The following is a 26,947-nucleotide window of genomic DNA, read 5'->3' as shown; positions in this document are numbered from 1 at the left end:
TGTTACGCTCACCTCGCCTGTCAAAGTTCACAGTTAATGACAACAGGGAAGAATGGGCACGTCCTATACCATCTGCAGGGCATTGTAACAGAGGACAATAGTCTTTCTACACTGGGGATGAGGAGAGGTGAGGTGCAGCAGGGTTGACTTTGAGCACCTGCAGGGTAGGCCGAAATCAAAGTTACAATGGTATAGCATGGCTTTCAGCTGCGCCATGTAGGCTAATGCCATTCTCTAATACAAATAGATATTGTAGGCTTTGGAATGACATGCAGGGAGGTGTACACCAACGCACAAGTGTACATTAGGTGCAACAGTTCCTTCCTTGAATTCCATCACCAAGAATGGCACAAAATGCACAAGAAAGTGAATTGTGCACAATGATGAAGACAAGGTACATGGCTTTTTCTTTTCTTACCAACTTCAAGAGCCACCTATTAAATCAGGCCACTGATTCTCTGACCATGTGTCAACATAAGGCCCAGGGTAATAACATCCACACCTCTCTCACACCTCAACAGCGCCTCATAAACATCATTGAACAAGTGGCTTTTTACCTGCGTAAAACCGCAACAGAGAGCCAAGCTCGGTGTTCATCCCTTCCTCCTGCACGCGCCACGGGTCCTTAAATCCCAGTTTAAAGAGAAAGTCATTCTGGATCTGGAGAGGCCTTTCGTCTTGCCCAAGCCTCCTGACCGCTTCACCGTGGAGCTGAACGTAAAGTGTGGGACTGGTGTCACCTGCTGCGTCTCTATCCTGATCAGTCGCCCCTGACCCTGTTTTCAAACCGCCTTGCCGATTGTCAGGTTCTTGGATGTCGGGCCTATTAACTCTCAAACAGGCCTGGGGCAATGAGCAACTGCTACTGCTGGGTGGCAGGCTGCCCAGACTGAGAAGTTTGAGTCTGTCACCTGCCCCCATATCATTTGTCACGTCATTTAAATGCCCACCATTGCTAAACTTGTACTTGGCAGAGACAGTGTTGCCATTGGGGAGAATGGGGTCAACGTTTGTGGTAGGACAGTCGAGCTCGAGTTCGTCTGAGGAGCTTCCATAGGTTTCGTGGCCCTCCATGGCTCTATCAAAAGTAGGGCTCAGGATGGATGCGTCTGTGCCCAGGATCATGTCGTCACTGAGGGAGTCCCGGTGCTCACTGAGCCGGACCCCGGAGCTGCTGAGGTCATCGAATGCACTGCTGCTCTCCACGTCTGAACCAGAATTGAGCCCGTAGCTGTCCAGTCCGTTCAGCCTCTGTTCTGAATCATAATCGTTAGGAGTATCCAGGTTAGAATTCAGATCCGACGAGTTAGTTATATTATCTTGCGACTCTGAGTCTGGAGTAAAAAGTTGTGCATCTAAATCCTGTTGCTTTTGCCTCTCATCGCCGTTCTCCATAAGCAGTAGCCTCAGCCTGTCACTTGGCTGGTCCGATAGGCCGCCACTGAGTTCCGGGGGTCCCGAATGGTTGCACTTGATACTTCCATCTTCATTTAGTTTAGACTGGGCGTCATTATATGTATACTTCACATTACAGTTTCCGTTTTGATCAGTCTTTAAGTTGTCTTTACAAAATATACGCAATACGGTGCTCGACTTACTGCAGAGTTTGCTCATACGGAGCGCCATCTCGCCGGCTGTGGTATCCATCGTGCACACCACCGGCCTAGGATATGAAGGCGACGTGAGTTTATCGTGGACATGTATGGATCCCCTGTGAAGATCCCCTCGCACCCACTCTCTATCTGAAGGCTGTAGTTGCATGTTTTGCCGATGCCGCAACAACGTCTTCCTATCCAGACTCCGAGTATGCAGAGACGCAGAGGAGATGGCCGAGTTCATCTTGGCGCCGAAGGCGGCAGTGACAGCTGAGGTGGCAGTGGTTGCAGAGAGGTTCCTCTTCAGCCTCCTCCGTCTCAACAGGAGCGAGTTGGAGTTACTGGATAAACTCCGACCATTCGTAGATGTGTTTCCATTACTTTTATTCGAAGCACTAGACCCCAACGCAGCCTGGGAATTTCTAATATCTAGACGAGATGCTGCCAAATTTCCACCGCCATCATCCACTGGCGTCCCCTGGGCGACAGACAGTCCACTAGGCTTCTTAAACTTATTCGCACTTACATCTGCCGAGCCTTTATCAACGACAGTCCGCGTACTTTCCATTTTGTCAAATGAAAAGTACACTAAATCTCCGTGCGTACTTCGCTTAACATCAGCCTTCTACATTAAAAAAGCGCGTCAATATGAGCACAACACAGTAAATATCCGCCGGTTGGGCGGTGTACTTATCCCGTTCTTCATTCACTTATTTGCCTTCGTGCTCCAGTTGGAATCTCCCCTGCTGTACCCGAAAACATTTTTACCAAGGAAATCCGCAAAAAGAGTCTGGACTCGAAGTTTGAGATCGGTACAAGGGCGGAGACGTGACTGTGTGTCTCATTTACACTGAATACTATGGTAGAATATGAAATGAACGTCGGGAGACCGCTTACGCAAATACAGAACGATATATATTCATGATGTGACAAATGGGGCGCAACACCGTTTTGCCTTCTGGGAAATGTATTTTAATGTAAGGATTTCATGTTGAAATACCGAAGTGAAAACTACATTTCCCAAATGAAGTGAATACCCACAGCAGACAATGTTCAGAATGGTGTAAATAGATATGTAATACACAGAAATACAGCTTCTGTTTGGTAGAGAGCCTTATCATGTTTAAGCAAAGGGCAACATTTCTGCCGTGCCTTCAGAACATATTAATCATACCCCTCGACTTATTCCACATTTTGTGTTACAGACTGAATAAAAAAAGTATAGATATATATATTTACCCATCTACACACAATAACCCATGAAGACAAATTGAAAACATGTCTTTAGAATGATTGCAAATTTATTGATTAAGAAATACAGAAATCTAATTGACATAATTATTCACACCCCCGAGTCTCTAAGAGCTTTCCACGCCTAGATTGAAAAGAATAATGGGCAAATGTTGCACAAACTTCAGCACTGTCAAATTGGTTGTTGATCAATGCTAGACAACTATGTTCAGGTCTTGCTTTTCAAGTAGATTTAAGTTAAAACTGTCTCAGCCACTCAGGAACATTCACTGTCATCTTGGTAATCAACTCCAGTGTAGATTTGGCCTTGTGTTTTAGGTTATTGTCCTGCTGAAAGGTGAATTCCTCTCCCAGTGTCTAGTGGGAAGTGGACTGAACCAGGTTTTCCGCTAGGATTTTGACTGTGCTTATCTCCATTCCATTTAATTTTCATCCTGAATATCTCCCTAGTCCTTAACGATTACAAGCAGACCCATAACATGATATAGCCACCACTATGTTTGAAAATATGGAGAGTGGTACTCAGTAATGTTTTGTATTGGATTTGCCCCAAACATAACACTTTGTATTCAGGACAAAAAGTGAATTGCTTTGCCACATGTTTTGCAGTATTACTTTAGTGTCTTGTTGCAAACAGGAGGCATGCTTTGGAACATTTCTATTCTGTACAGACTACAATGTTATTGATCCATCCTCAGTTCTCCTATCATAGCCATTGAACTCTGTTTTAAATTCACCATATGCCTCAGTGAAATCCCTGAGTGGTTTCCTTCCTCTCCGGCAACTGAGTTAGGAAGGACACCTGTATCTTTGTAGTGACTGGGTGTATTGATATACCATCCAAAGTGTAATTAATAACTTCACCATGCTCAAAGGGATATTCAATGTCTGCTTTTATATTTTATTTTGACCAATCTTCCAATAGTTGCCCTTCTTTGCGAGGCATTGGAAAACATTCCGGTCTTTGTGGTTGAAACGGTTTCAAATGCACTGCTCGACTGAGGGACGTTACAGATAATTGTATGTGTGGGGTACAGAGGTGAGGTAGTCATTCAAAAATCATGTTAAACACTATTGCACATTTTTACTCCTAAGCTAATTTAGGCTTGCCATAACAAAGGGATTGAATACTTATTGACTCAAGACCTATTGACAAATCAATACAAAAATTAAGTTTAAACTATTCCACTTTGACATTATGGGGTATTATGTGTAGGCCAGTGATTTTTTTCTCTCTCAATTTAATCCATTTAAAATGCAGGCGTTATTAAACAACAAAATGTGGAAAAGGGCAAGGGTTGTGAATACCATCTGAAGACACTATATATGCAACAACCTTATGTACTGCCCATGTGCTTAGTGAATATCCCTCTTGTGGAGTTGTTTGATACCTCAGATTCAACCTTTGACTATGTAGGAAATGAAGTTACTGTACCTGGAAAATAAACTTGTCAAGTGTATCAAGCATAAAACCATTCTAAAGCCTATATCAAAATGTTACAATAGGAGACGGAACATGTATTTCCCAACACTAATACAAATATATTCCAAATCTAGCAGCAGTTTTATTAAGATTTGTGCTTGCATCAAATACCATGGGAAAATAACATTAGTCTTCTTGACCAGTGATGACCATCAACTTCAGTTGAGCACCATCTCATCAGGACGCCATTTCACAAGGCCACAACTATTGGCCGACTTGCTGTCCTCGAGGATATTCTATTGTCCTCTTCTGCCACCTAGTGAAGCTTCCTCTCAGTATATTGACAATAATCCTGGTCGCAATCATGATCTGGGAACCCACTGGGTGTGCAGGCTTTTGCTGAAGCTCAGTACAAACACTCCTTATTCTAATGAAGTCATTCAATTAATCATTTAGTACACTTGACTGTACACTGTTCCGAATGCTACCCCAGACCTTTAAAGAGATTATTCGGTACAGTTGTATACTTTTTTGCCAATAGTTCTAAAAGTAGCGCTCGCAAGCCAAAAGTAGCCCCCGTAATATTGCATATTACGTCACATATGTGCACCACGTCATCGCTCTCACTCTGCTGTGTGCGCATCTTGCTAGCCGTCACTCAAGAGCCAGGGGCTGAAGCTCACTGGCTAGAACTCGAATTGCTAGGGGGCTGGCCTACATTGGGGAAAATGTAGGGGAAAATGGCACAGCACAGCTTCCAGAAAAACAGTTGCTTTCAAACTAGGGATTTCATGGCAAATTGAAGTAAAACAGTAATTCTGCTCACATGTTATGCATGTATGAACTACACTGACCCATCCAGCCCAAAATACTTATTTACTGAATTTTGAGCATTTTTTTTTTTTACCTATACCCACAGTGTTAGTAGGTTACAGTGTAACAACTAGACTGAGTAATAAAACAGTTTGACTCACTTGATTTAAACCCATGGCTCCTATAAGGTGCAGAGGCCATGGAATAACGTCTTCCATCACTCTGATCGGGTCATGTTTATCCAGGTCACACCAGTGCTGCTCTCGGTGATCTATGCCTGAACGTCTCTCCAACTGTTTAAGTCCTGGAGTTTGACAAACGCTGAAATAATTGACACGAGTCAAAAAGGTGATTGCTGGAAAAATCCTTTTAATAAAGATTTATTGGACAGACACAAATCAGTCTACCTGTTACATGCATTGTCCACCTGTGCAAAGTAAAGCATGACAGAGTGTAGGCTATGGGAGACTCCTGTAGTTCTGTACATAGGATTTATTATACATTACTCTACTAGTGTAACAAAGGACCTTTAAGTATACTCAATACTTATTTCTGAGATGTTTAAACAAGTCATTGTGAACACTTGCATGTCATGGAAGTATTATAAAGACAGAGTTGTCAATGGGGTGGCCAGGGCCATTATAGCCAAGTGATTGTTATACCATGTCAAAATTGACTTTTTAGTTTGACGAAAATAGTTTGAATGGTTTGAAATTAGATATTCAAATCTAATATGAAACCCAAAAACAACAAGTGGCACATCCAGACTATTCGGGATCAGGAGCTTCACGAACTCATAAACCGAGAGGATAACCCATAGAATTACATAGTGATTTATACGATCTCTGTGGGATAACCTCTTCAATGAGAGACTGAAGAGGTTGTAATCAATGTAAAGATCCCAAAAGCATAAATGAGATAGACACAAAATATGCTTTGAGATTAAAGGGGATGGAATGAAAGCCAAAGTAGTAAGGCTACATAAGTATTATACTCAAATCACATTAGCTACAATTCCTGGGCAGCCATAGAGCCAATAGCCTCTGATGGTAATATTGCCATGGTTTGAGAAAATATACGTCAAATAAATGATCGTACAAAGACTGCAACATACATCATGATGTTTAATAAAGACATGGTGGTCATTCACATGGCAAATGGAAAGGAATCTATATTTCCAAATTGGAGAAGAAAAAAAAAGCTCATTTTCAAATTACTTAATTCTCTCCACGTACATGTAACTGAAAACAGTTTATTGCGGAATTTATATTCCTCAATTCCAACATTACACCATCCTCCTGCTCTGAGGCGATTTGTCAATAGACAAATGGAGAAGGGCCTCTTCAAAGTATTGATCAAAAGCTTTAAGATTCTTCAAAATGCCCAAAACGTGTTGGGGGAAAACATGTGGGTGGCATGATGCTGGAATCAAAAAGGTAGCTGGTTTGAGCAGAAAACATAACCTTATCATCTTCTGAAGGTTTTACTTCCTTAAGGTACCCCATTGAAAATTAGGACAAACACACAGGGACAATATTGTAAATGAGAATAACCGGTGTAATAAATTAAGCAATATGTGGAACATAAATGCATCAAACTAATATAACATCGCTGATAACCAAATGTGCAATACCTTCTATGTTCCAGAATGTTTTTGCAAATTTCATTGGGGCATCTTCTCACAGAACTACAAAGATGTTCAAAATGACAGAGCATGTCTTTTTGTTCGTACATTTTCCTATGCAGGTACATGGCCAGTCTGGCCCTTCACCATAACTAATCTGTCTTATGACAAGCAAACGTTTTCATATAGCAATTTTAAGAGTAAAGCATATTGGGTACCATTTAAAAACAACTCAAACAGTGGCCAATGAAAATCCAATCCCGATATGCCCATTGGAGCCTTTTGTAAAATCATAACAAAAAAACAGAAAAGTAGAGGACCATTTTCAAGAAAAGTAAAAAAAGAATACTCTGGGATTTAAACATTCACAGTAAGAAAACGAGAACAACAAAAAAAACAGGGTTTTCATACAGTTTGCCCAGAGGCAGAAAGAAAATAGCTTGTTCTTAAATAGACACAGGAAGAAAAAAATACAACCCCCCCCCCAAAAAAACAGAACCAAGTAAGTGCAGGGCACTCACATCAGCAGAGTTCATTAAACATAAGAAAACCTTGATTCTCACCAATAAATAATAAAAACCATAAAGTATTCCTGGATGGCAAACCAAGGGTCCCGTTCTAAATGGCACCCTATTCCCCATTTAGTGCACTACTTTTGACCAGGACCCATATGGCTCTGGTCAAAGGTAGTGCACATTATAGGAAATAGGGTGCCATTCGGGAAGCAGATTCTCTCTTCTCGGAGGAAGTCTATATTCAAACGTCAGAGGCCTGTGACATCCCCTAAAGCCATAACTCAGTTTAAAATCAAAGCACCACTTTTAAAAACAAAACTAAAATGATATAAAAAGCTGTTCAACCTTAACACATATATACAGTTAGTGCATTATCTGCCAGCTGCATTTTTCATTGAATTTACCCTTTTACGATCCCAACATAAAATGGACAATATTGAAGCGTGATTCTCTTGTTACTTTCATGTCTGTATAAACAAAGTATAATTGGAGAGTGTAAAACAAAAAAACAAAAATTGTCTGCACTCTCAAATTCACAGTTCGCAATAGACAACATTGTCAGTAACAGCGGGAACTGAACTGTCCATGTCGGGGAGAAGTAGAGGTGGGATTACATGATACTGACACAGGGTGAGCCCCAGAGGGTGCTATAACCCAAGAAGAGCAGAGGAAAAATATTGCACATAATTCTGGAGTGTCGTATGGATTCCCCCACTTCTTTTTCTCTTTCACCATTCAAACACTACAAGTGACGCTACAAACAACACCAGGTTAATCTTAGCCAAGCCAGGATAACATTCTCCAAGTGGTTGAAGTCCATCTCTCCAAAGGTCCATGGGTAGATGGGTTAAAACTGTCCTTTTCATGAAGAGAGAGTGAGGATGTGGAGGCTCCTCTCACCAAGAGCAACAGATCAATCACAGCCAAGAATGACACCGTGAGGGTGTCATCACAGCCAGTCAATGATGTAGAGATGGCAGGTGTCCAATCCCAACCAGCCCATCCCACTACCATCAGCCCCAAAGCACGGAGGTGCCTTCCTGAGCATTCAGCACTAGGGTGTGGGACAAGCTAGTCAGTTACACAGAAAGAAAATATGTCAAGAAGATGGGTGGGAATTGGGGGGTTAGATTATGTGCTGCTAAATCAGGTGTCCATCTACTGTTTGTCTCTGGAGGGGAAGCTACCGACCAACTCAGTTGCAGGGTATTGAAAGGCATTTCAGATCAGAAGACATGGCCTTATTGTAGAAATGGGCACCATTTACTGTCCAGCACTTATGGTTCTCAGTGGAAAACAGCCAGTCTGTCTAGCGTTCCAATCAGACAGTGATGGTCTATGGTCTGTGAAACCTGAGGGAGAAGGGAGCAGAAAATACTGCCATTTGTACAGATTCCAAAGGTCAAATATTGCAATTCCATTATTATAGATATGCTATAAACATATTTCAAGTATTTACAGGTTTGTACATCCATTGCTTTCCACCATGACATTCAGTGGTGTGTTGATGCTTACAAATGCATAGCATTAAAACATGCTAACGCAAATCTCTTTACCTGGTTAAATGGCGACTTGACTCATGCACTTCCATCTCGTTGCTCTTGAAATCGTTGAGTTCCTTCCGTATGGCTGCCTATAAGGGACAAACAGAGGGGGAAACAAAGGGTTAGTGCCAAGACGAAAAGAAAGTCGCGCAGTCTTGCACCGTGTCCTTTCAGAGACACTTTATACATAATTTACTCGCTTCTTAAGGTCAAGAGTGAATAAACTAAATTCTCTCCACTAAACACTCTTCCTTCTCATTTCTCCACCCCTTCCCCTCCCACTGGTTTGAGAAAGGGACCAACAGGAAAGTGCAAGCTAGGCATACTTTAGACGGTGAATCTTTACATTGTGGGAGAACTTGTTATGCAAATTGTCTGCATTATCTTGTCATCCTAAAGTCTGCGACCGGTGTGCTCACATCGTGACCCCTCTACACCCCTCTACACCCCTCCCCATCCTGCGATTTCCAGCTGTGTCGTGGCATCATTACCCCTCCTACTCTGTGGCTGGTTAGCTTAAGTTGGTGCATTAAGCTGATGAGATTTCAACACTTACAAGGGTGAATAATGACATCTTACAAAATAACTAAAATCATTCTCGTCATCTTCCCCTTCTTTTAATCTATTGAGATAAAGGTGCCTCCAGTGTTAAGTTTTGCATTGTGCAACCAGTACTTTGTCTCTGATTAGATGCTATAAATCCCTAAAATGATCTTGTCCCAAAAGATGACTCAATCTTCCAGGAACGACATAGGTGACTCAGTCGAGGCTTTTGGATAATCCCCCTGACATGTTCCGACACAGGCCGGTGATGTCACAGACAAGTCTAATTAACAGGATGACACAGGGGAACATCTCGTCATCTCATCCCCTGAGCAGTGTTGGATGCTACTGAACTGAAAACAGGAAGACATAAAAGCCCTGACCTCTGGTAACTTAAGACGCAAGGAACGTAATTTAATGTCAATGGAGCGTGTGCAGTTAAGGGCGAGGGGTCCTGCGGCGCCGTCTGTCCTCCCCCTCGTTACCATCTTACGTAACGCTGGGGAACATTGTGTAACGGAAGGCAGAGTTAGTGAACTTCGGGGTTTTTTTGTGCTTTTTTCGCCCAAAATGGTCCTCAGGTGTTGACCCCGTATGCTCGGATCCCAGCGCTGCTGCTCACGTCATAGGGATAACTGAGAGAGAGAGAGAACGGCTCACTCTTCTCAGAACTACAAGGCTCATTAAAAGTCAGAACCATGTTCTGACAGCCGGCGTACAGCGGATTGCTCGGGGGTGTTGACTCTCGGAATGGTAAGGGGGGGGGGGACAACGAAGACATCTGAACGAATAAACAACAGTGAGGAGGAGAGGAGCACACATCTCCTGGCATTGAACTTCTGCATCATGCTTTTCTTTGAGTTCTGAACTGAAGGACGGAGTGGGATTGATCCAGGGCAGTCTGCCGAGAGAGGCTATAACAGCAGAGGGAAAGTACAACAATACAGACCTACAGGCTTTGAACCTTTGTTTGGACCTAAATAATAGATATAGAGGAATAGATGGGAAGATCCACATTGTGAGGCTGAAAATGTTAATGTGCTCCCCAGGGCTGTGCATGTGTACAGCAGGCATACATGGTTTTCTCTGCAGCATCTACCGACTTTAAATAAGCTATATACACACACACAAACACCTCATAATGGTACACAACCTCAAAGGCCATTTGATGCTAAATGACAATGCCTAACAAAGCGCTGAGTAAATATCTCTTAACCCACCCATCCATCCATCCCCACCACTACTTGCCTTGTCGGCTGCTGTGAGGCGTGTCCAGGGTTTGTCTGCCCGTCGGTCGTGTTCCGGGGCGTCAGACACCTCTACGTAGTCACTGAAGCGAATCAGGATCTTCGCCTGTCTCAGCTCCTCCACCGTGGGCCTCTGACTCAGCTGGAAGAAGAGAGAGGAGCAGTAACTATCTGGGACTGTGTGCAACAGACATTTCAGAGTAGGAACCCTGATCTAGGATCAGGTCCCACCACCATATACTATATAAACTGACCCTAGATCAGTACTTTAAAAGCTACTAGGTTGAGTATCTTTCCAACTTCGATACGGCTTTGTTTCTGAAACAACCTAGTTATACTGTACTCCACGTGATAGAGTAGTGCGTTGGGAGTATAGCCTGTACAGAGCAAAGACCACTACGTCAACCGTTGACCAGGAGGCGGCAAATCAGGCCTGAACGCTACTGAACTGAAGGTAACCTAAACATCAATAGAGCATGGTTTCTAAAACCACCAAGTTATACCGATTGATCAGACTAGTGAATTTGGCTTGACTAAATACAAGTCTCTGGGGCTACATTACTACATCTGGTAGTGATAAAGGGCTTCTTTTTTACAACGAGAATGAAAGACTAGTAGTTGTGTATGAGTTCCCGATCATTACGGTATGTTCACGAAACGGCAGCAAGTACAGAACCGTATAGCTGCTACAGCCAATCCCTGGGACGACAGCAAGGTGTTTGTAGAGACAGCAGGTGCAGGAGACAGTGCTGCTATGCAATTTAAGGTGATAGGAACATGTCCGACACCTCACTGTGGGGCAGAGAGAATCTGGCTTGGGTCACTGATAGGCCAAGGGCACTGAAGACACGATCGTCTCCTGGGGTGACCTTGGATATATAGTGCTGTGACACCTTTCTCTCCTCTCACCCTGAGTGAGTCATTTTTGTGCTTTTTGTTTTGCTGTGTGAATGTTGTCACATCCAACACCTTAGAGAACAACAGGGAGCATTGGCAGTTGGCACGCTGTTGCGCAAAGGGGTTATGCAGCATTTTTCTAAAGCTATTTAGATTGAACTGCCAATTCTACCGTTTTTGGACACCCCTTTCTTTCCTTCTCCTGCCTTACCTTTCGCGTTAGTCGTCGTTTTATCTCCCTCTTCTCCTCCAACTCCTCCTGCTCGTTGCGCGCTGTGGGAAACACAAGGAAGCAGAGGTTAGTCCGTGTCTCAGGGCACAAATGGTGGTGAGTGGGCTGAGGTGCTTAGACAACATTTGAACACTACTGGAAGGAGAATAAACACCTCATTTACATAATGTAGCTGATTAAAAATGCAGCAGCAGCACAAACGCACTTCTTAATATTCAACGTCGCTGAATTTCTCAAAGCCTTAAATTGTTTATCGTTGCCTCTTTGTAATGTTGGACTATTTGCATGGCAGAAATGGAGGAAGGGAAACGCTGTCTCCCTATCCATCATTCCCACATGGCTAGTTCTTCCACGTTCATTAACATGGGGTTGGTTGGCTCGTTTAAAGTTAGATTAAAATAACAAATCGCTTGCTTCTAGGGAACGTCGGGACTATTCAGACCAAAAGTCACATCCAGTTTTGCTCAGAAGAAAGAAATACTCCCATCTCACTAGAGATTCCCCTTAGGCTGTTCCATGGATGCTCTCCAAACTACCAGACAAGCACTCTCCAGCTTTAGAGGGAATGAGTTAAAAGGAAAAGCAGGCAGAGGACCGAACACATACTAGACTAGCTCATCTAAAAACACACCACAGAGTTCCGTGTTAAATACGTAACGATGCCACTGTTCTCTTGGTTTGGAGTGCCAGTCCCAACAGAACGTTGAAAGACGTGCCACATTTCTCTAACCTAGGCAGTGTTGTGGGGGAGACTTCCGTTCCTGGAGTCTTACAGTTGCACCCCGCGGTTTCCTCTTCTCTATGTTTTTCTTCTCCTTACACACATAGCCAATCACAGCGCAACCTCTGGGGGAACAAGGCACTGGTATTAAACAGGTCTCCATCGCCTGCGTCTCTGATATGGAGTGTGCGTTTGACCTGAGAAACTAGCCTCTCTGGGCTAGAATCCGGAGGGAACCACACTGCCTTGCCTTCCCGGAGGAGGCAGATGGGAGGAGAGAGAGAAGGCAAGATGTATGCCACTCGCTCTGGGATAAGTAGGCCTCTGAAATAACCAGGGTAACTGTGGTTCGAGGTGGCTTGCGTAAAATACTTATTAAACGTGAAATAATAAATGGTACAAATCGGGTTAGTCAAGTAGTCACTGGGAATAGTAGTAAACGGGAGAACATTAGTGTGGTTTCATAAAGTGGTGATGATGATAAGCAAATGGCTGCTGTCCTGTTTATATATTATGATGGTATGTTATAATGATAAGGAGTAGAGGTACATACAGTACTCACGTTTCAGGATATTCCGCTGTTCCAGCTCCTCAGCACTGGGCCTCTGACTCAACCGCCTGCACAAAAACACAACCAAAACATACACCGTCAAATCAACCGCACAGCAAACACGGTCCAAGGCAACCTCCAACTAACATGATAAACCCCTGAGCAACAAAAGCAAACTTTGGCAACTAGCCTAATCTCCACAGACAACTATAAGAATCAAGTCAAATTACCATTCTAAAAAAACATATGCAAACATGAATAAATTCCCCCTCAATTTAGCAGCTCACTACTTCTGTGCGTGTCGTTTCAGGACAAGTTCTAAAATCACGAGGAAAATTGTCAGTTTCTCTTCCTACACGTCTAGCCAGTTAGTCACTCCCCTGCTGTCACTTCTCCTTTAACGGACTCCATCCTGCCAGTGTAATCTAAGTGACCGTTTGAGTGACAGCTTGAGTGCCAGGCAGCACCAGTGTCAACTATGTCCGAGTTGGCACGCCAGGACTGGTGGCATCTCAGTCAGTACAGAAATCTACACCCATTATCTGCCAGACATGAATAGAACCTGACTGAATTCAAGGCAGTGAGCAGGTCTCTTTCTTTCATCTTCGTATATTTGTTATAGACCAGCACCAGTATACGCAAGATCATGTGCATATAAGACTCCTTTGCTTCATTGAGAACCTAATGTACTTCCAGATGGATTACCCTCTTTATGACATCTGGTTCACACACACGTCAACCATGACCTCTATTCTCCCTCCTAGTTACTTTATCTAGGGAAGTCACATTGAGGGAGAGTGAGCGAGAGAAGGGAAGAAGGATCTAGGCAGAAAGAAAAAAAATAAGTAGGGAGAATGCAAGAGCTAAGAAAATAGTAAATACATTGAAAAGATGCCATTACTAATTTGACTTTACTCTCGTCTTTTATTATGCCTGCACGGTCTACGAGCGAGATCTCTCGTATCAAATCTCCAATCTTTAGCATCAAGTGCCTGACATGACTGGCTGAATACAGTATGACATTTTTTATTATTTCACCTTTATTTAACCAAATAGGCCAGTTGAGAACAAGTTCTCATTTACAACTGCAACCTGTCCAAGTCAAAGCAAAGCAGTGTGACAAAAACAACAGTTACACATGGGATTTTTAAAAAATGTAGTCAATAACAAGGACGTTGAAAATGCTTTTAGATTGAGATCACGTGATTGGTCAATTGCACAAGGTCCAACCAAAATGTTATTTCAGCTTTTAACCCAGCCCTTCCGAAAGACACGCATACTGGTTTTAGAGGTGTGAGGGGATGCCACACTGGGCACTAATGAGGGGTTAATTGCCTTGCTCAAGAGCACAACGGTAAGCAATGGTATCTAGGATTTGATACCGGCGACCCTTTTAATTCGTTTTTTTTGGAATACACTTTGAATAAGTTCTGAACACAGCAGAAGTAGCTATTCGGACTGAATCGAATATGGCTAGCTAGAGCTCCTTTTACCGCAGTGCTTCTTGGTAGTCTTAAATCTACTTTGAAACAAACGTATACACCTCACACATGGTTATGGGCTGTAAAAACAAAACACACCTGTACTATGTCAGATATAGAGTTGAAATGTATTCAATTTTGAGTTTGAATCCCAATATTACCTTTCACACACACACGAAATAACAAAACCGTTTGACATAGAAACACTGGATTTTTCACATTTCTTTCTTTTTATAATAACAACAACATTCCACCCATAAGGCCATTAGGTAATTTGACTGCAGGAAATAGCTAAGAGGTTGACAGGCATCTGCTGCTACAATGTCAAGAACCCAGAGACACAGCGAGACGGATTGGTTCGTCTCGTCTCACTCGGCCGCACACATCCTGGAGAAACAAGACAGGGCCCGTGTCCAAAATCTGGCTTGCCTACTACTTACTGTGTACTAATCGTACTACATACTATTGTGAACGTACTGTTTAGTAAAAATGCAGTAAGCAACTACCAACACACTAGGTTCATCGACACTCAATGTGTATGAATGACTCAGAATGTGACGCTCGCCATTCGTTTATTTATTTTGGTACAATGCCTCAATTTATCTGATTATCAGCCATTGTCAAAAGCACTGAAAGGTCTGAAAAGACAATTCCATTCCTCTAGTGTGCAGAAAATTCTACCAGATCAAACGTCGCAATTACACTGAACAAAAAATAAAACGCAACATGCAACAAATTTCAACGATTTTAATGAGTTACAGTTCATAAGGAAATCAGTAGTTAATTAATTATCCCCTAATCTATGGATTTCACATGATAGAATACAGATGGGTATATGTGACCAACAGATGCATAGAAAAAAATAGAAAGAAAAAAAAGAATTAAAAAAAGGGTAGGGGCTTAGATCAGAAAACCAGCCAGTATGGTGTGACCACCATTTGCCTCATGCAGCGCAACATCTCCTTTGCATGATCAGGCTGTTGATTGTGGCCTGTGGAATGTTGTTTCACTTCTCTTCAATGGCTGGCCGAAGTTGCTGGACATTGGCGGGAACTGGAACACACTGTCGTACACGTCGATCCACAGCATTCCAAACATGCTCAATGGGTGACATGTCTGGTGAGTGTGCAGGCCATTAAAGAACTTGGACATCTTCATCTTCCAGGAATTGTGTATAGAGTCTTCTGACATGGGGCCACGCATTATCATGTTAAAACATTAGGTGATGGCGGCAGATGTATAGCACGACAATGGCCCTCAGGATCTCGTCACGGTATCTCTATGCATTCAAATTGTAAATCGATAAATTGCAATTGTGTTTGTAGCTTATGCCTACCCATACCATAACCCCACCATGAGCCACACTGTTCACAGCAAAGTGCTCACCTACACAACGCCCTACACACCGTCTGCCAGGTACAGTTGAAACCGGGTGTCATCCGTCAAGAACACACTTCTCCAGAGTGCCAGTGGCAATCGAAGGTGAGAATTTGCCCACTGAAGTTGGTTATGAAGCCAAATGGCTGAGGACAACGAGCGCACAGTTTGTGCAAACCCAGTTTCCTAAGCTGTTCGAGTGGCTGATCTCAGAAGATCCCTTCGGTGAAGAAGCCAGATGTGGAGGTCCTAGGCTGGCGTGATTACACGTGGTCTGCGGTTGTGAAGCCAGATGGACGTACAGCCAAATTCTAAAATGACGTTGGAGGTGGCTTATGGTAGAGAAATTAACATTAAATTCTCTGGTGGGCATTCCTGCAATCAGCATGCCAATTGCACGTTCCCTCAAAACTTGAGACATCTGTAGCATTGTGTTGTGTGACAAACCTGCACATTTTAAAGTGGCCTTTTATTGTCCCCAGGACAAGGTGCACCTGTCTAATGGTCGTGCTGTTTAATCAGCTTCATGATATACCACACCTGTCAGGTGGATGGATTATCTTGGCAAAGGAGAATTGCTAACAAACATGGATGTAAACAAATTGGTGCACAACATTTGAGAGAAATATGCTTTTTGTGCATATGGAACAATTCTGGGATGTTTTATTTCAGCTCATGAAACTGACACTTTACATGTTGTGTTTATATTTCTGTTCAGTATAGTATAACATGCTGGCATTTTTTTTCTTCACATAAAACAAAATTTTCGCATACCCAAATTGCCTACAATTTCAGAACGTACGTACCGGTACTCGGACACGGCTAGCTAGTGACTGCCGGACGTCTCCGCTTCTTAGCATTCTGCTCCCAGCGTCAGCATTCTGCTGATCCACACACACACTGACCTCAACCCAACCTCAGACAGTCTGACCTCTGCGCTTGTCCCAAACCATCAATATTCATCTTCGTCATCATCCTCATTGTTATACAATGCAGTGCCCTGTGCATAGCCATAATCAATGATATTACATAAGGAATAACAATAGGCAGGCGAGTAAGGAACGAATTACAAATACAATAGTTAAGGTATTTGAGAAGGTATTCCGAGCACTTGTACCTTGAGTATAAGTACATTTTACTTAAACACACCCTTTTTCCACATTGTTACTTTACAGCCTTGTTCTAAAATTGCTTCTTTTTTAAAAAATCCCCCTCAAATCTACAAACAATACCCAATAATGCCAAAATAAAAAACAGAAATACCTTAGATAAGAATTTAGATGCTTTACTATGAGACTCGAAATTGATCATCGAGATGTTTCTACAACTTAATTGAATTTACCACAGGTGGACTCCAATCGAATGGACATGATTTGGAAAGGCACAAACCTGTCTACAAGGTCCCACAGTTGACAGTGCATGTCGGAGCAAAAACCAAGCCATGAGGTCAAAGAAATTGTCCAAAGATCTCCGAGACAGGATTGTGTCAAGGCACAGATCTGGGGAAGGGTACCAAAAAATATATGCAGCATTGAAGGTCCCCAAGAACACAGTGAGCTCTGATTCTTAAAAACGGAAGAAGTTTGGAACCACCAAGACTCTTCCTAGAGCTGGCTGCCCGGCCAAACTGAGCAATTGGGGGAGAAGGGCCTTGGTAAGGGAGGTGACCAAGAACCTGATGGTCACTGACAGAGCTTCTGTCGAGATGGGAGAACCTTCAAGAAGGACAACCATCTCTGCAGCACTCCACCAATCAAGCCTTTATGGTAGAGTAGCCTGACAGAAGCCACTCCTCAGTAAAAAAAGGCACATGACAGCCCGCTTGGAGTTCACCAAAAGGCACCTAAAGGACTGACCATAAGAAAACAGATTCTCTGGTCTGATGAAACCAAGATTCAACTCTTGGCCTGAATGCCAAGTGTCACGTCTGGAGGAAACCTGGCACCATCCCTACGGTGAAGCATGGCAGTGGCAGCATCATACTAGTCAGGATCGAGGGAAAGATGAACGGAGGAAAGTACAGCGATATCCTTGATGGAAACCTGCTCCAATGCACTCAGGACCTAAGACTGGAGCGACGGTTCACCTTCCAACAGGACAAAGACCCTAAGCACACAGCAAAGACAACGCAGGAGTGGCTTCGGGACAAGTCTCTGAATGTCCTCGAGTGGCCCAGCCAGAGCCAGGAATCGAACATCTCTGGAGACCTGAAAAGAGCTGAGCAGCGATGCTCCCCATCCAACCTGACAGAGCTTGAGACGATCTGCAGGGAGGAATAAGAGAAACTCCCCAAATACAGATGTGCCAAGCTTCTAGCGTCATACCCAAGAAGACGAGGCTGTAATCGATGCCAAAAGTGCTTCTACAAACTACTGAGTAAAGGCTTTGAATACTTATGTAAATGTGATATTTAAAAAATATATATTAAAAAAGTGATTCTAAAAACCTGTTTTTGCTTTGTTATTCTGTGGTATTGTGTGTAGATGAGGGGGGGAAACAATTTAATCTATTTTAGAATAAAGCTGTAACAAAATGTGGGAAAAGTCAAGGGGTCTGAATACTTTCCAAATGCACTGTATACAAAATAACTATATAGAAAAACAGGTCAAATGAAACTAAGTGCAGCTAATTTGCAGTCTTTCCAGCTTCAGTTTGAAGTGATTGTATTAGCTGTGTTGTTGGCTAGCTCCTCTGAACACCAGTGTTCTGACAAGAGAGACCATTTTCTATGCCAGTTGAAATCACACATCATTAGCTCATTGTTTTTTTAGATGTATCCAAATAAATTTCACTTGAACTGCTTAAACAAATGCAAATGCAGCTACTTTGTTGTTATTCTGGCTGCGCTGTGTGATGCGAATAAGTTAGCCGTAGTTGGCTAGCTAGCAAACAAGGGAAAGGAACATTTCTATTGCCATATTGGCTGGCACATTTTAGAACGAACGCGTCCATAGATGCAGAACAAAAAAGACGACTGGGTCGCGCCTCTGGCAACCAAACCAATAGAACGAACGACCAGCCGGCTTAGGTAGCATCCCTAGATTTGTCGGGACTATATCGTGTGGAAGGATGAAATAGTATGAATAAATTGATCAAAACATCAATGAAAATATGTAAACCATTATTTAAATATGTTGGTACTGCCGGGGTTTGGAGGATATATTGGCACGGGTGTTAGGCCCAAGATTAAGTCGAGGGTCGGCAAACCGTGCTAATATCCTCCAAACCTCGGCTTCTCTGGCATCATCACTTAAGTGGAAACATCTAGGAGCAACAACGGCTCAGTCGCAAAGTGGTAGGCCACACAAGCTCACAGAACGGGACTGCCGAGTGCTGAAGCGCATAAAAATAGTCTGTCCTCGGTTGCAAAACTCACTACCGAGTTCCAAACTGCCTCTGGAGCAAAGTCAGCACAATAACTGTTTGTTGGGAGCTTCATGAAATGGGTTCCCCATGTCTGAGAAGCCGCACACAAGCCTAAGATCACCATGTGCAATGCCAAGCATCGGATGGAGTGGTGTAAACCTCACTGCCATTGGACTCTGAAGCAGTAGAAACAAGTTGTTATCTTCACCATCGGGGAGTCTGACGGACAAATCTGGGTTTGGTGGATGCCAGGAGAATGCTACTTACCCAAATGCATAGTGCCAATTGTAACGTTTGGTGCAGGACAAATAATGATCTGGGGCTGTTTATTCATAGTTCGGGCTAGGCCTCTTAGTTCCAGTGAAGAGAAATCTTAATGCTACAGCATGCAATGATATTCTAGATGATTCTGTGCTTCCACTTTGTGGCAACAATTTGGGGAAGGCCCTTTCCTGTTTCAGTATGACAATGCCCCCATGCACAAAGCGAGGTCCATACAGAAATATGTATCAAGATTGGTGTGGAAGAACTTGACTGGCTTGCACAGAACCGTGACCTCAACTTTATCGAACACCTTTTGGGATGAATTGGAACACCAACTGCGAGTCACGCCTAATCATCAACATCAGTGCCCGACTTCACTAATGCTCTTGTGGCTGAATAGAAGCAAGTCCCCGCAGCAATGTTCCAACATTAGCGGAAAGCCTTCCCAGAAGAGTGGAGGCTTTTATAGCAGCAAAAGGGGGGGGGGGGACCAGCTCCATATTAATGCCCATGATTTTGAAATGAGTTGTTAGACGAGCAGATGTCCACATAGTTTGTCATTTAATGTATATAGAATTTTGTAGGCCATCCATTATAGTAGATCATGAGGGCATGGAAAGTTTGAGAGCCCCTCGGAGCCCCTCACCCAAAAAAAGATTGTCAAATTTCACACATCATGCCAATACAGGGCAATCAAATCGAGCTGTGTATACAAACTGAACGATGATAGTCAGAAGATTTTGAAAAATAACTTGGTTTAGGTCAAGACGTATAGTGAAAGAGAGGAAAGGTTTTAATCAAAGCGGTGTGTGTGAAAACAATGGAGCCTGACCAGTTCTCCTTCAAGCACAGGAGAGGTGATGCAATGCAACTCAGGATGGCGAAACGTGGCAGCTTCACAAAAAAAAAAAAAAACGCTTCAAACCTGAGGAAACATTGTAGAGGTAAGATAGTGCCTTCAGAAAGTATTCATAACCCTTGACTTATTGCACATTTTGTTGTTGTTTTACAGCCTGAACTCAAAATGTGTTAAATTGAGCCAAACACTATCTCATAATGACAGTGAAAACATGTTTTTGCAAATGTACCCCATTTACATAATGCAAGTATTCACACCCGAGTCAATACTTTGTAGAAGCACATTTGGCAGCGATTACAGCTGTGAGTCTTTCTGGGTAAGTCTCTAAGCTCTTTCCACACCTGGATTGTGTAACATTTGCCCATTACTCTTTTATAATTCTTCAAGCTCTGTCTAATTGGTTGTTGATCATTGCTAGACAACCTTTTTTCAGGTCTTGCAATAAGACTTAAGCAGATTTAAGTCTAAACTAACTCACCACTCAGGAACATTCACTGTTTTCTTGGTAAGAAACTTGTGTAGATTTGGCTTTTTATTTTAGGTTATTGTCCGGCTGAAAGGTGAATTCATCTGCCAGTGTCTGGTGGAAAGCAGACAACCACGTTTTCTTCTAGAATTTTGGCTGTGCTTACAGTAGCGCCATTCAGTTTCTTTTTTATCCTTAAAATCTCCCCAGTCCTTTACGATTACAAGCACACCTATAACATGACGCAGCCACCACTATGCTTGAAAATATGGAGTGGTGCTCAGTAATGTAATGTATTTGCCTGAAACATAACACTTTTCTATTTAGGACAAAACATTTATTTTTTGCAGTATTACTTCAGTGTCTTATTATCGAACAGGATGCATGTTATGGAACATTTTTATTTGGTACAGGCTTCATTTTTTCACTCTGTCAATTATTTTAGCACAGCTCAAAACAGTTGTCCTGATTAAAGAAGCAATACAACTGGCCTTCTTTAGACTAGTTGAGTATCTGCGGCATCAGCATTTTTGGGTTCGATTACAGGCTCTAAATGTACAGAAATAAAGACCTTTCTTCTGAAATTTGTCAGTCTACTCTTGTTCTGAGAAATGAAGGCTGTTCCATGTAAGAAATTGCCAAGGAACTGAATATCTCGTGGTCTACCTGAAGCATAATCTTGACACAATAACAGTGGACGAAAGAGCAAAAGAGGCAGCATTCATCTGATGAAGAGGATTTCTCCTCATCACTGATGTCAAAAAGGTCACTAGGTACAGGGGAGCTGGATGGGTACCTTGCCTGTGTTTCAGACAGGATGGACTTGCTGCATTCCTTTCCATATAAAAAAAGAAGTTGTCCCTCAAACTGAGCACAAGTCTTCCTGCCTTTACCATCTGTGCGTGTCTTTTTAGCTGTGTTGGTCTGGTCTTCACTGCAAAGCGAGCCAGGATAGACTCGATTCAGTTTGACAATCAGCTCCTGCTGAAACTGAACAGCAATTTCAGAGAAAAGTGAAGGCGTTAGGACATACTTTAACACCTTGTTTTTGCTCAAGGAACACTACATAACCTGATGTACTCTACTAGTGCTCTTCCCGGGTCAACCCGAACTCCCGAGACCCGACCAGGTTCAAAATAAAAATAACTTTCCTTTGGTCCGAGTCTGGTCATATTTGATTGTCATCGGGTGTATGTAACTACAGCTGATAGAGTGGACCCAACCGGAGCTCTGCATAGTCTAGAGCATATTTATTGTAAGTTAAATGAAAGCCAACATATAAAGACCTGTTTGTTACTCAGAAGAGCTGATAATCAATTTTGGGTCTAGTCTAGACGGGGACTTTTTAGAATAGGGGTCAGGTCTGAGTGTCATCGGGTCCGGTAGAGTTCAGGTCTTATTGTTCTTGGGTCCGAGTCCCCCTCTCTAAATATGAAGTTGGGTCCGGGTAAAAATTTTCTGAGCCGAGAAGAACTCTTCTCTGTTACATGTAGCCTATATATAATTGATCAGTCTAATGCAACATCTATAGCCCCTTCTGTATTTCAGGGAGGTTTGCTCACAAATGAGTATTTCCATGATGTTCCATTGTTGCATCCAGAGCTAATTTGACATCAAATTCTTTAGGTATGTCCAGTGTGCCCTGCCCTACCCCATTTAGACTGTTGTGAATTTGTTAAATTCATCAACACATTTTAATTGCTTTGCAATGTTTAATTTATTTCCAATTATTAGTATGGACAAATCCTTCATTTTTTTATATACAGGTGTGCCTTGCTGCAACTCAAACAATAAATTAACTTAATTCATACTGTACATTAATTTCTTCTTCCTTTTCAATTTATTGCATGGAAAAGATCAAATTCAAAAGGGGTGATGGTTTTAATTAATAATAACTTTGATCCAAATGTGCAACTTGTCCAAACAGATCCTCAAGGTAGATGGATTATTTTAAATATGTTATTGGACAATAAACATATATGGCTTATTAACCTATACGGTCCGAATAATGATGATCCAAGCTTCTTTGACAATATATATAAGAATGTATCAACTCTACAAGCAACACTAGACTCTATTATTATAGTGGGAGATTTTAATACGGTCTTAAATACCTCTATGGACCGGAAAGGAAATCACACTACAAACTATCACCCTCAGGCACTTAAGGAAATCAGGAATGTCATGGATATATTGGAATTAGTGGATATATGGAGACTTAAATACCCTGACCTAGTGAGATATACATGGCGGAGGCTTAATCAAGCTAGTCGCCTTGACTACTTTCTTATATCATTCTCTCTGGCACCAAAAGTTAAAAAGTGTTTGATAGGGGACAGAATGCGGTCGGACCATCACATAATTGGCATATATATTACTCTTACAGAATTTCCACGTGGGCGAGGATATTGGAAATTTAATCAAAGCCTACTAGATGATAAATTGTTTAGAACTAGGACAGAAGAATTTATAACTGACTTTTTTAGACATAACATAGGTACAGCAGATCCCCATAATGTATGGGACACTTTTAAGTGTGCCTTTAGAGGCCATGCAATTCAGTACTCATCTATAAAACAAAAGCAATTTCGATCAAAAGAGTCCATATTAACAAAGGAAATTGAAGGACTAACAGTACAGTTAGATAACAATAAAAACGGTACCATAGAGGCACAGAATAAGTTAGAGGAAAAACAAAAAGAAATGGAGGAACTTATTCAAGAAAGATCCAGTGTAATATATTACAAAAATAAAGCGAACTGGATGGAATATGGGGAAAAATGCACCAAATTCTTTTTCAATCTTCAATATAGAAATGCTACCAAAAAAAACGTATTAAAACTTGTTACAAATGATGGAGTCACGCATGATTCACCAAATGATATTTTGAAAGAGGAAGTAAAGTACTTTAAGAATATATTTTCGTTTCAGGCTCCTCCATCTCCACTAACTGAAACTAATTGTATGGATTTTTTCCCTAATAATAATGTAAAATTAACATCTGTACAGAAAGACTCATGTGAAGGCCTAATTACAGAGGAGGAACTACTTGATGCAATTGGGGCCTTTAAGGATGGAAAAACTCCAGGACTGGATGGCATACCAGTGGAAGTATACAAACATTTTTTTGATATACTCAAAGGACCATTATTAGCTTGTTTTAACCACTCCTATATAAATGATAGATTATCAGACACGCAACAAGAAGGTGTGATATCATTATTACTGAAACAGGACCCAAGTGGTATATATAAAGATCCAGTCCATTTAAAACATTGGAGACCTCTTACACTTCAGTGTTGTGATGCAAAAATCCTAGCAAAATGCTTGGCGCATAGAATAAAAAAAGTTTTGTCAGATATTATTCATCCTAATCAGACAGGTTTTTTACATGGACGATACATTGGAGATAATATAAGGCAAGTACTGGAAACAATGGAACACTATGAAATATCGGGGACACCAGGCCTGGTTTTCATAGCTGATTTTGAAAAGGCTTTTGATAAAGTACGACTGGAGTTTATATATAAATGCCTAGAATATTTCAATTTTGGGGAATCTCTTATAAAATGGGTAAAAATTATGTATAGTAACCCTAGATGTAAAATAGTAAATAATGGCTACATCTCAGAAAGTTTTAAACTATCTAGAGGAGTAAAACAAGGTTGTCCACTATCGGCATATCTATTTATTATTGCCATCGAAATGTTAGCTGTTAAAATTAGATCAAACATTAATATTAAGGGATTAGAAATCCAGGGCCTAAAAACTAAAGGTGTCATTGTACGCTGATGATTCATGTTTTCTTTTAAAACCACAACTAGAATCTCTCCACGGCCTCTTAGAGGATCTAGATACATTTGCTATCCTCTCTGGATTAAAACCAAATTATGATAAATGTACCATATTACGCATTGGATCACTAAAAAATACACATTTTACATTGCCATGTAGTTTACCAATTAAATGGTCTGACGGTGATGTGGACATACTCGGTATACAAATCCCAAAAGAAAGAAATGATCTCACTCCAATAAATTTTTATAGAAAGTTAGCAAAAATAGATAAGATCTTGCTACCATGGAAAGGAAAATACCTGTCTATTTGTGGGAAAATCACCCTGATTAACTCTTTAATCATATCACAGTTTACCTATTTGCTTATGGTTTTGCCTACACCTAGTGACCTGCTTTTTAAATTATATGAACAAAAAATATTCAATTTTATTTGGAACGGCAAGCCAGATAAAATTAAAAGGGCCTATTTATATAACGAATATGAATTCGGAGGGCAGAAATTATTAAATATTAAAGCATTAGACCTCTCACTAAAGGCATCAGTCATACAAAAGTTATACTTAAATCCAAACTGGTTCTCTAGTAGATTGGTACGAATGTCTCATCCTATGTTCAAGAAGGGCCTTTTTCCCTTTATTCAGATTACACCTGCTCACTTTCGGTTGCTTGAAAAGGAAATAATCTCCAAAATATCTTTCTTTTTTAAACAAGCCTTAGAAAGTTGGTTGCAATTTCAGTTTAATCCACCTGAAAGGACAGAACAAATAGTACAACAAATCTTGTAGTTAAATTCAAATATAGTAATTGATCAAAAAACTGTATTTATCGAAGAAATGTTTAAAAAAAGGTATAATTTTTGTGAATGATATCATAAATAGGACTGGTGGAGTAATGTCACACATGCAGCTAACACAGACATATGGAAATGTCTGCTCTACCCAAAATTACAACCAATTAATTGCAGCATTACCACAAAATGGAAGAGGAAGGTGGAAGGCGATAAAAGTAAGGAACTTGTATGTCGGCCTTATATTAAAGAACATAAATGGTTAAAGAAAAGTGTGATAAATAAAAACATATACCAATTTCATTTAAGGACCAAAATACTTACAGCTGTGCCATTTAAATTGCAAAATAGTTGGGAAGAGATTTTCGATGTACCCATTCCATGGCACATGGTTTATGAATTGATACGCAAAACAACGCCGGATTCAAAACTTCGAATTTTTCAATTTAAATTATTGTACAAAATTCTTGCAACTAATAGAATGTTATATATATGGGGGATACAATCTTCCCAGCTCTGTAGATTCTGCTGTGAGGAGGCAGAGTCATTAGACCATTTATTTTGGTATTGTCCGCATGTAGCTCGTTTTTGGTCACAGGTCCAGGAATGGTTGAAGAATTGCAACATTTGCGTAGAACTAACGCTACAGATAGCAATACTGGGGGATTTGAAAAGCCATAGTCAATCAATCAATAATATAATAATTATTTTAGCAAAAATGTTTATTTTTAATTTACAATCCGTGGAAGCTATGAGAATGGGAAGATTCAAATCTTTTGTGAAACATCACAGCACAGTTGAAAAATATATGGCAAATAAAAATCCGAAATGGATGATGTTGGAAGATAGATGGGAAAGGTTGAGTGGAGCTGAAGGGTGGGACTAATAACAAGATAAACAATGTAGGGCACAGGTGTCAAACTCATTCCACGGGGGGCCGAGTGTCTGCGGGTTTTCGCTCCTCCCTCATACTTGATTGATGAATTAACATCACTAATTAGTTAGGAACTCCCCACACCTGGTTGTCTAGGGCTTTATTGAAAGGAAAAACCAAAACACTGCAGACACTAGGCCCTCCGTGGAATGAGTTTGACACCCCTGATGTAGGGCATACGGGATCTGTGAAATGTGTATAGGTGCGGAGCTATTGTGAAATAGCACAGTTACAAGTGGAAATCAAACTGGATGGACAACAGAAATAGAGGAAGGACTATGAACAAACAAGAGAGAACTATTATAAAGTAGACTGTGTCTGTAAAATGTGTATAAGATGTATAAATTGAAGGTAAAAACAGAAATGTTTATCAGTTTACTCCAATTGGGGGATCGGTGGTAGGGTTTGCGGGGAATAATAATAAAGGTATACTCTTTTTAAAAAGTATGTATGTCTATGTAGGTATGTGTATGTATATATGTGTATATGTATGCATACGTGAATGGATATATATATTTACCCCAAAAAATATGGGGGATTGGAAATGATGCAGACAATTACATTGGAAGCAACATTCTTTCCGCAATATTAAGCTGATCCATCCCCCAAAGATATATATATAAAAAAAAAAAAATATATATATATATATATATATATATAT

At 41.3% G+C, this 26,947-nt stretch overlaps 2 protein-coding genes across 5 annotated transcripts in view; both read right to left on the bottom strand.

Moving 5' to 3' along the window:
• The window catches only part of LOC129823637 (PH domain leucine-rich repeat protein phosphatase 1-like), an 87,236-nt gene extending 84,741 nt beyond the window's left edge, over positions 1 to 2,495 (bottom strand). The window contains exon 1 of the mRNA XM_055882499.1: positions 558 to 2,495. Coding sequence (XP_055738474.1) covers positions 558 to 2,163 — 1,606 coding nt within the window. The 5' untranslated portion in view covers positions 2,164 to 2,495. The remainder of the gene's footprint in view (positions 1 to 557) is intronic.
• A 2,936-nt stretch (positions 2,496 to 5,431) lies between these two features.
• The window catches only part of LOC129823635 (phosphatase and actin regulator 1-like), a 92,338-nt gene continuing 70,822 nt past the window's right edge, over positions 5,432 to 26,947 (bottom strand). For 2 of the 4 annotated variants that reach the window (XM_055882496.1, XM_055882494.1), the window contains exons 8-12: positions 12,959 to 13,023; positions 11,664 to 11,725; positions 10,553 to 10,697; positions 8,778 to 8,850; positions 5,432 to 8,573 (exon numbers count right to left, since the gene is read on the bottom strand). In XM_055882496.1, coding sequence (XP_055738471.1) covers positions 8,558 to 8,573; positions 8,778 to 8,850; positions 10,553 to 10,697; positions 11,664 to 11,725; positions 12,959 to 13,023 — 361 coding nt within the window. In that variant the 3' untranslated portion in view covers positions 5,432 to 8,557. The remainder of the gene's footprint in view (positions 8,574 to 8,777; positions 8,851 to 10,552; positions 10,698 to 11,663; positions 11,726 to 12,958; positions 13,024 to 26,947) is intronic. The other 2 variants (XM_055882497.1, XM_055882495.1) reach the window with 1 other exon arrangement.

Source organism: Salvelinus fontinalis, chromosome 26, assembly GCF_029448725.1.
Source record: "Salvelinus fontinalis isolate EN_2023a chromosome 26, ASM2944872v1, whole genome shotgun sequence".
NCBI classification, from domain to species: Eukaryota; Metazoa; Chordata; class Actinopteri; order Salmoniformes; family Salmonidae; genus Salvelinus; species Salvelinus fontinalis.
The sequence above is the reverse complement of the archived record's forward strand: the minus strand, read 5'-3'. Positions and strand labels throughout refer to the sequence as shown.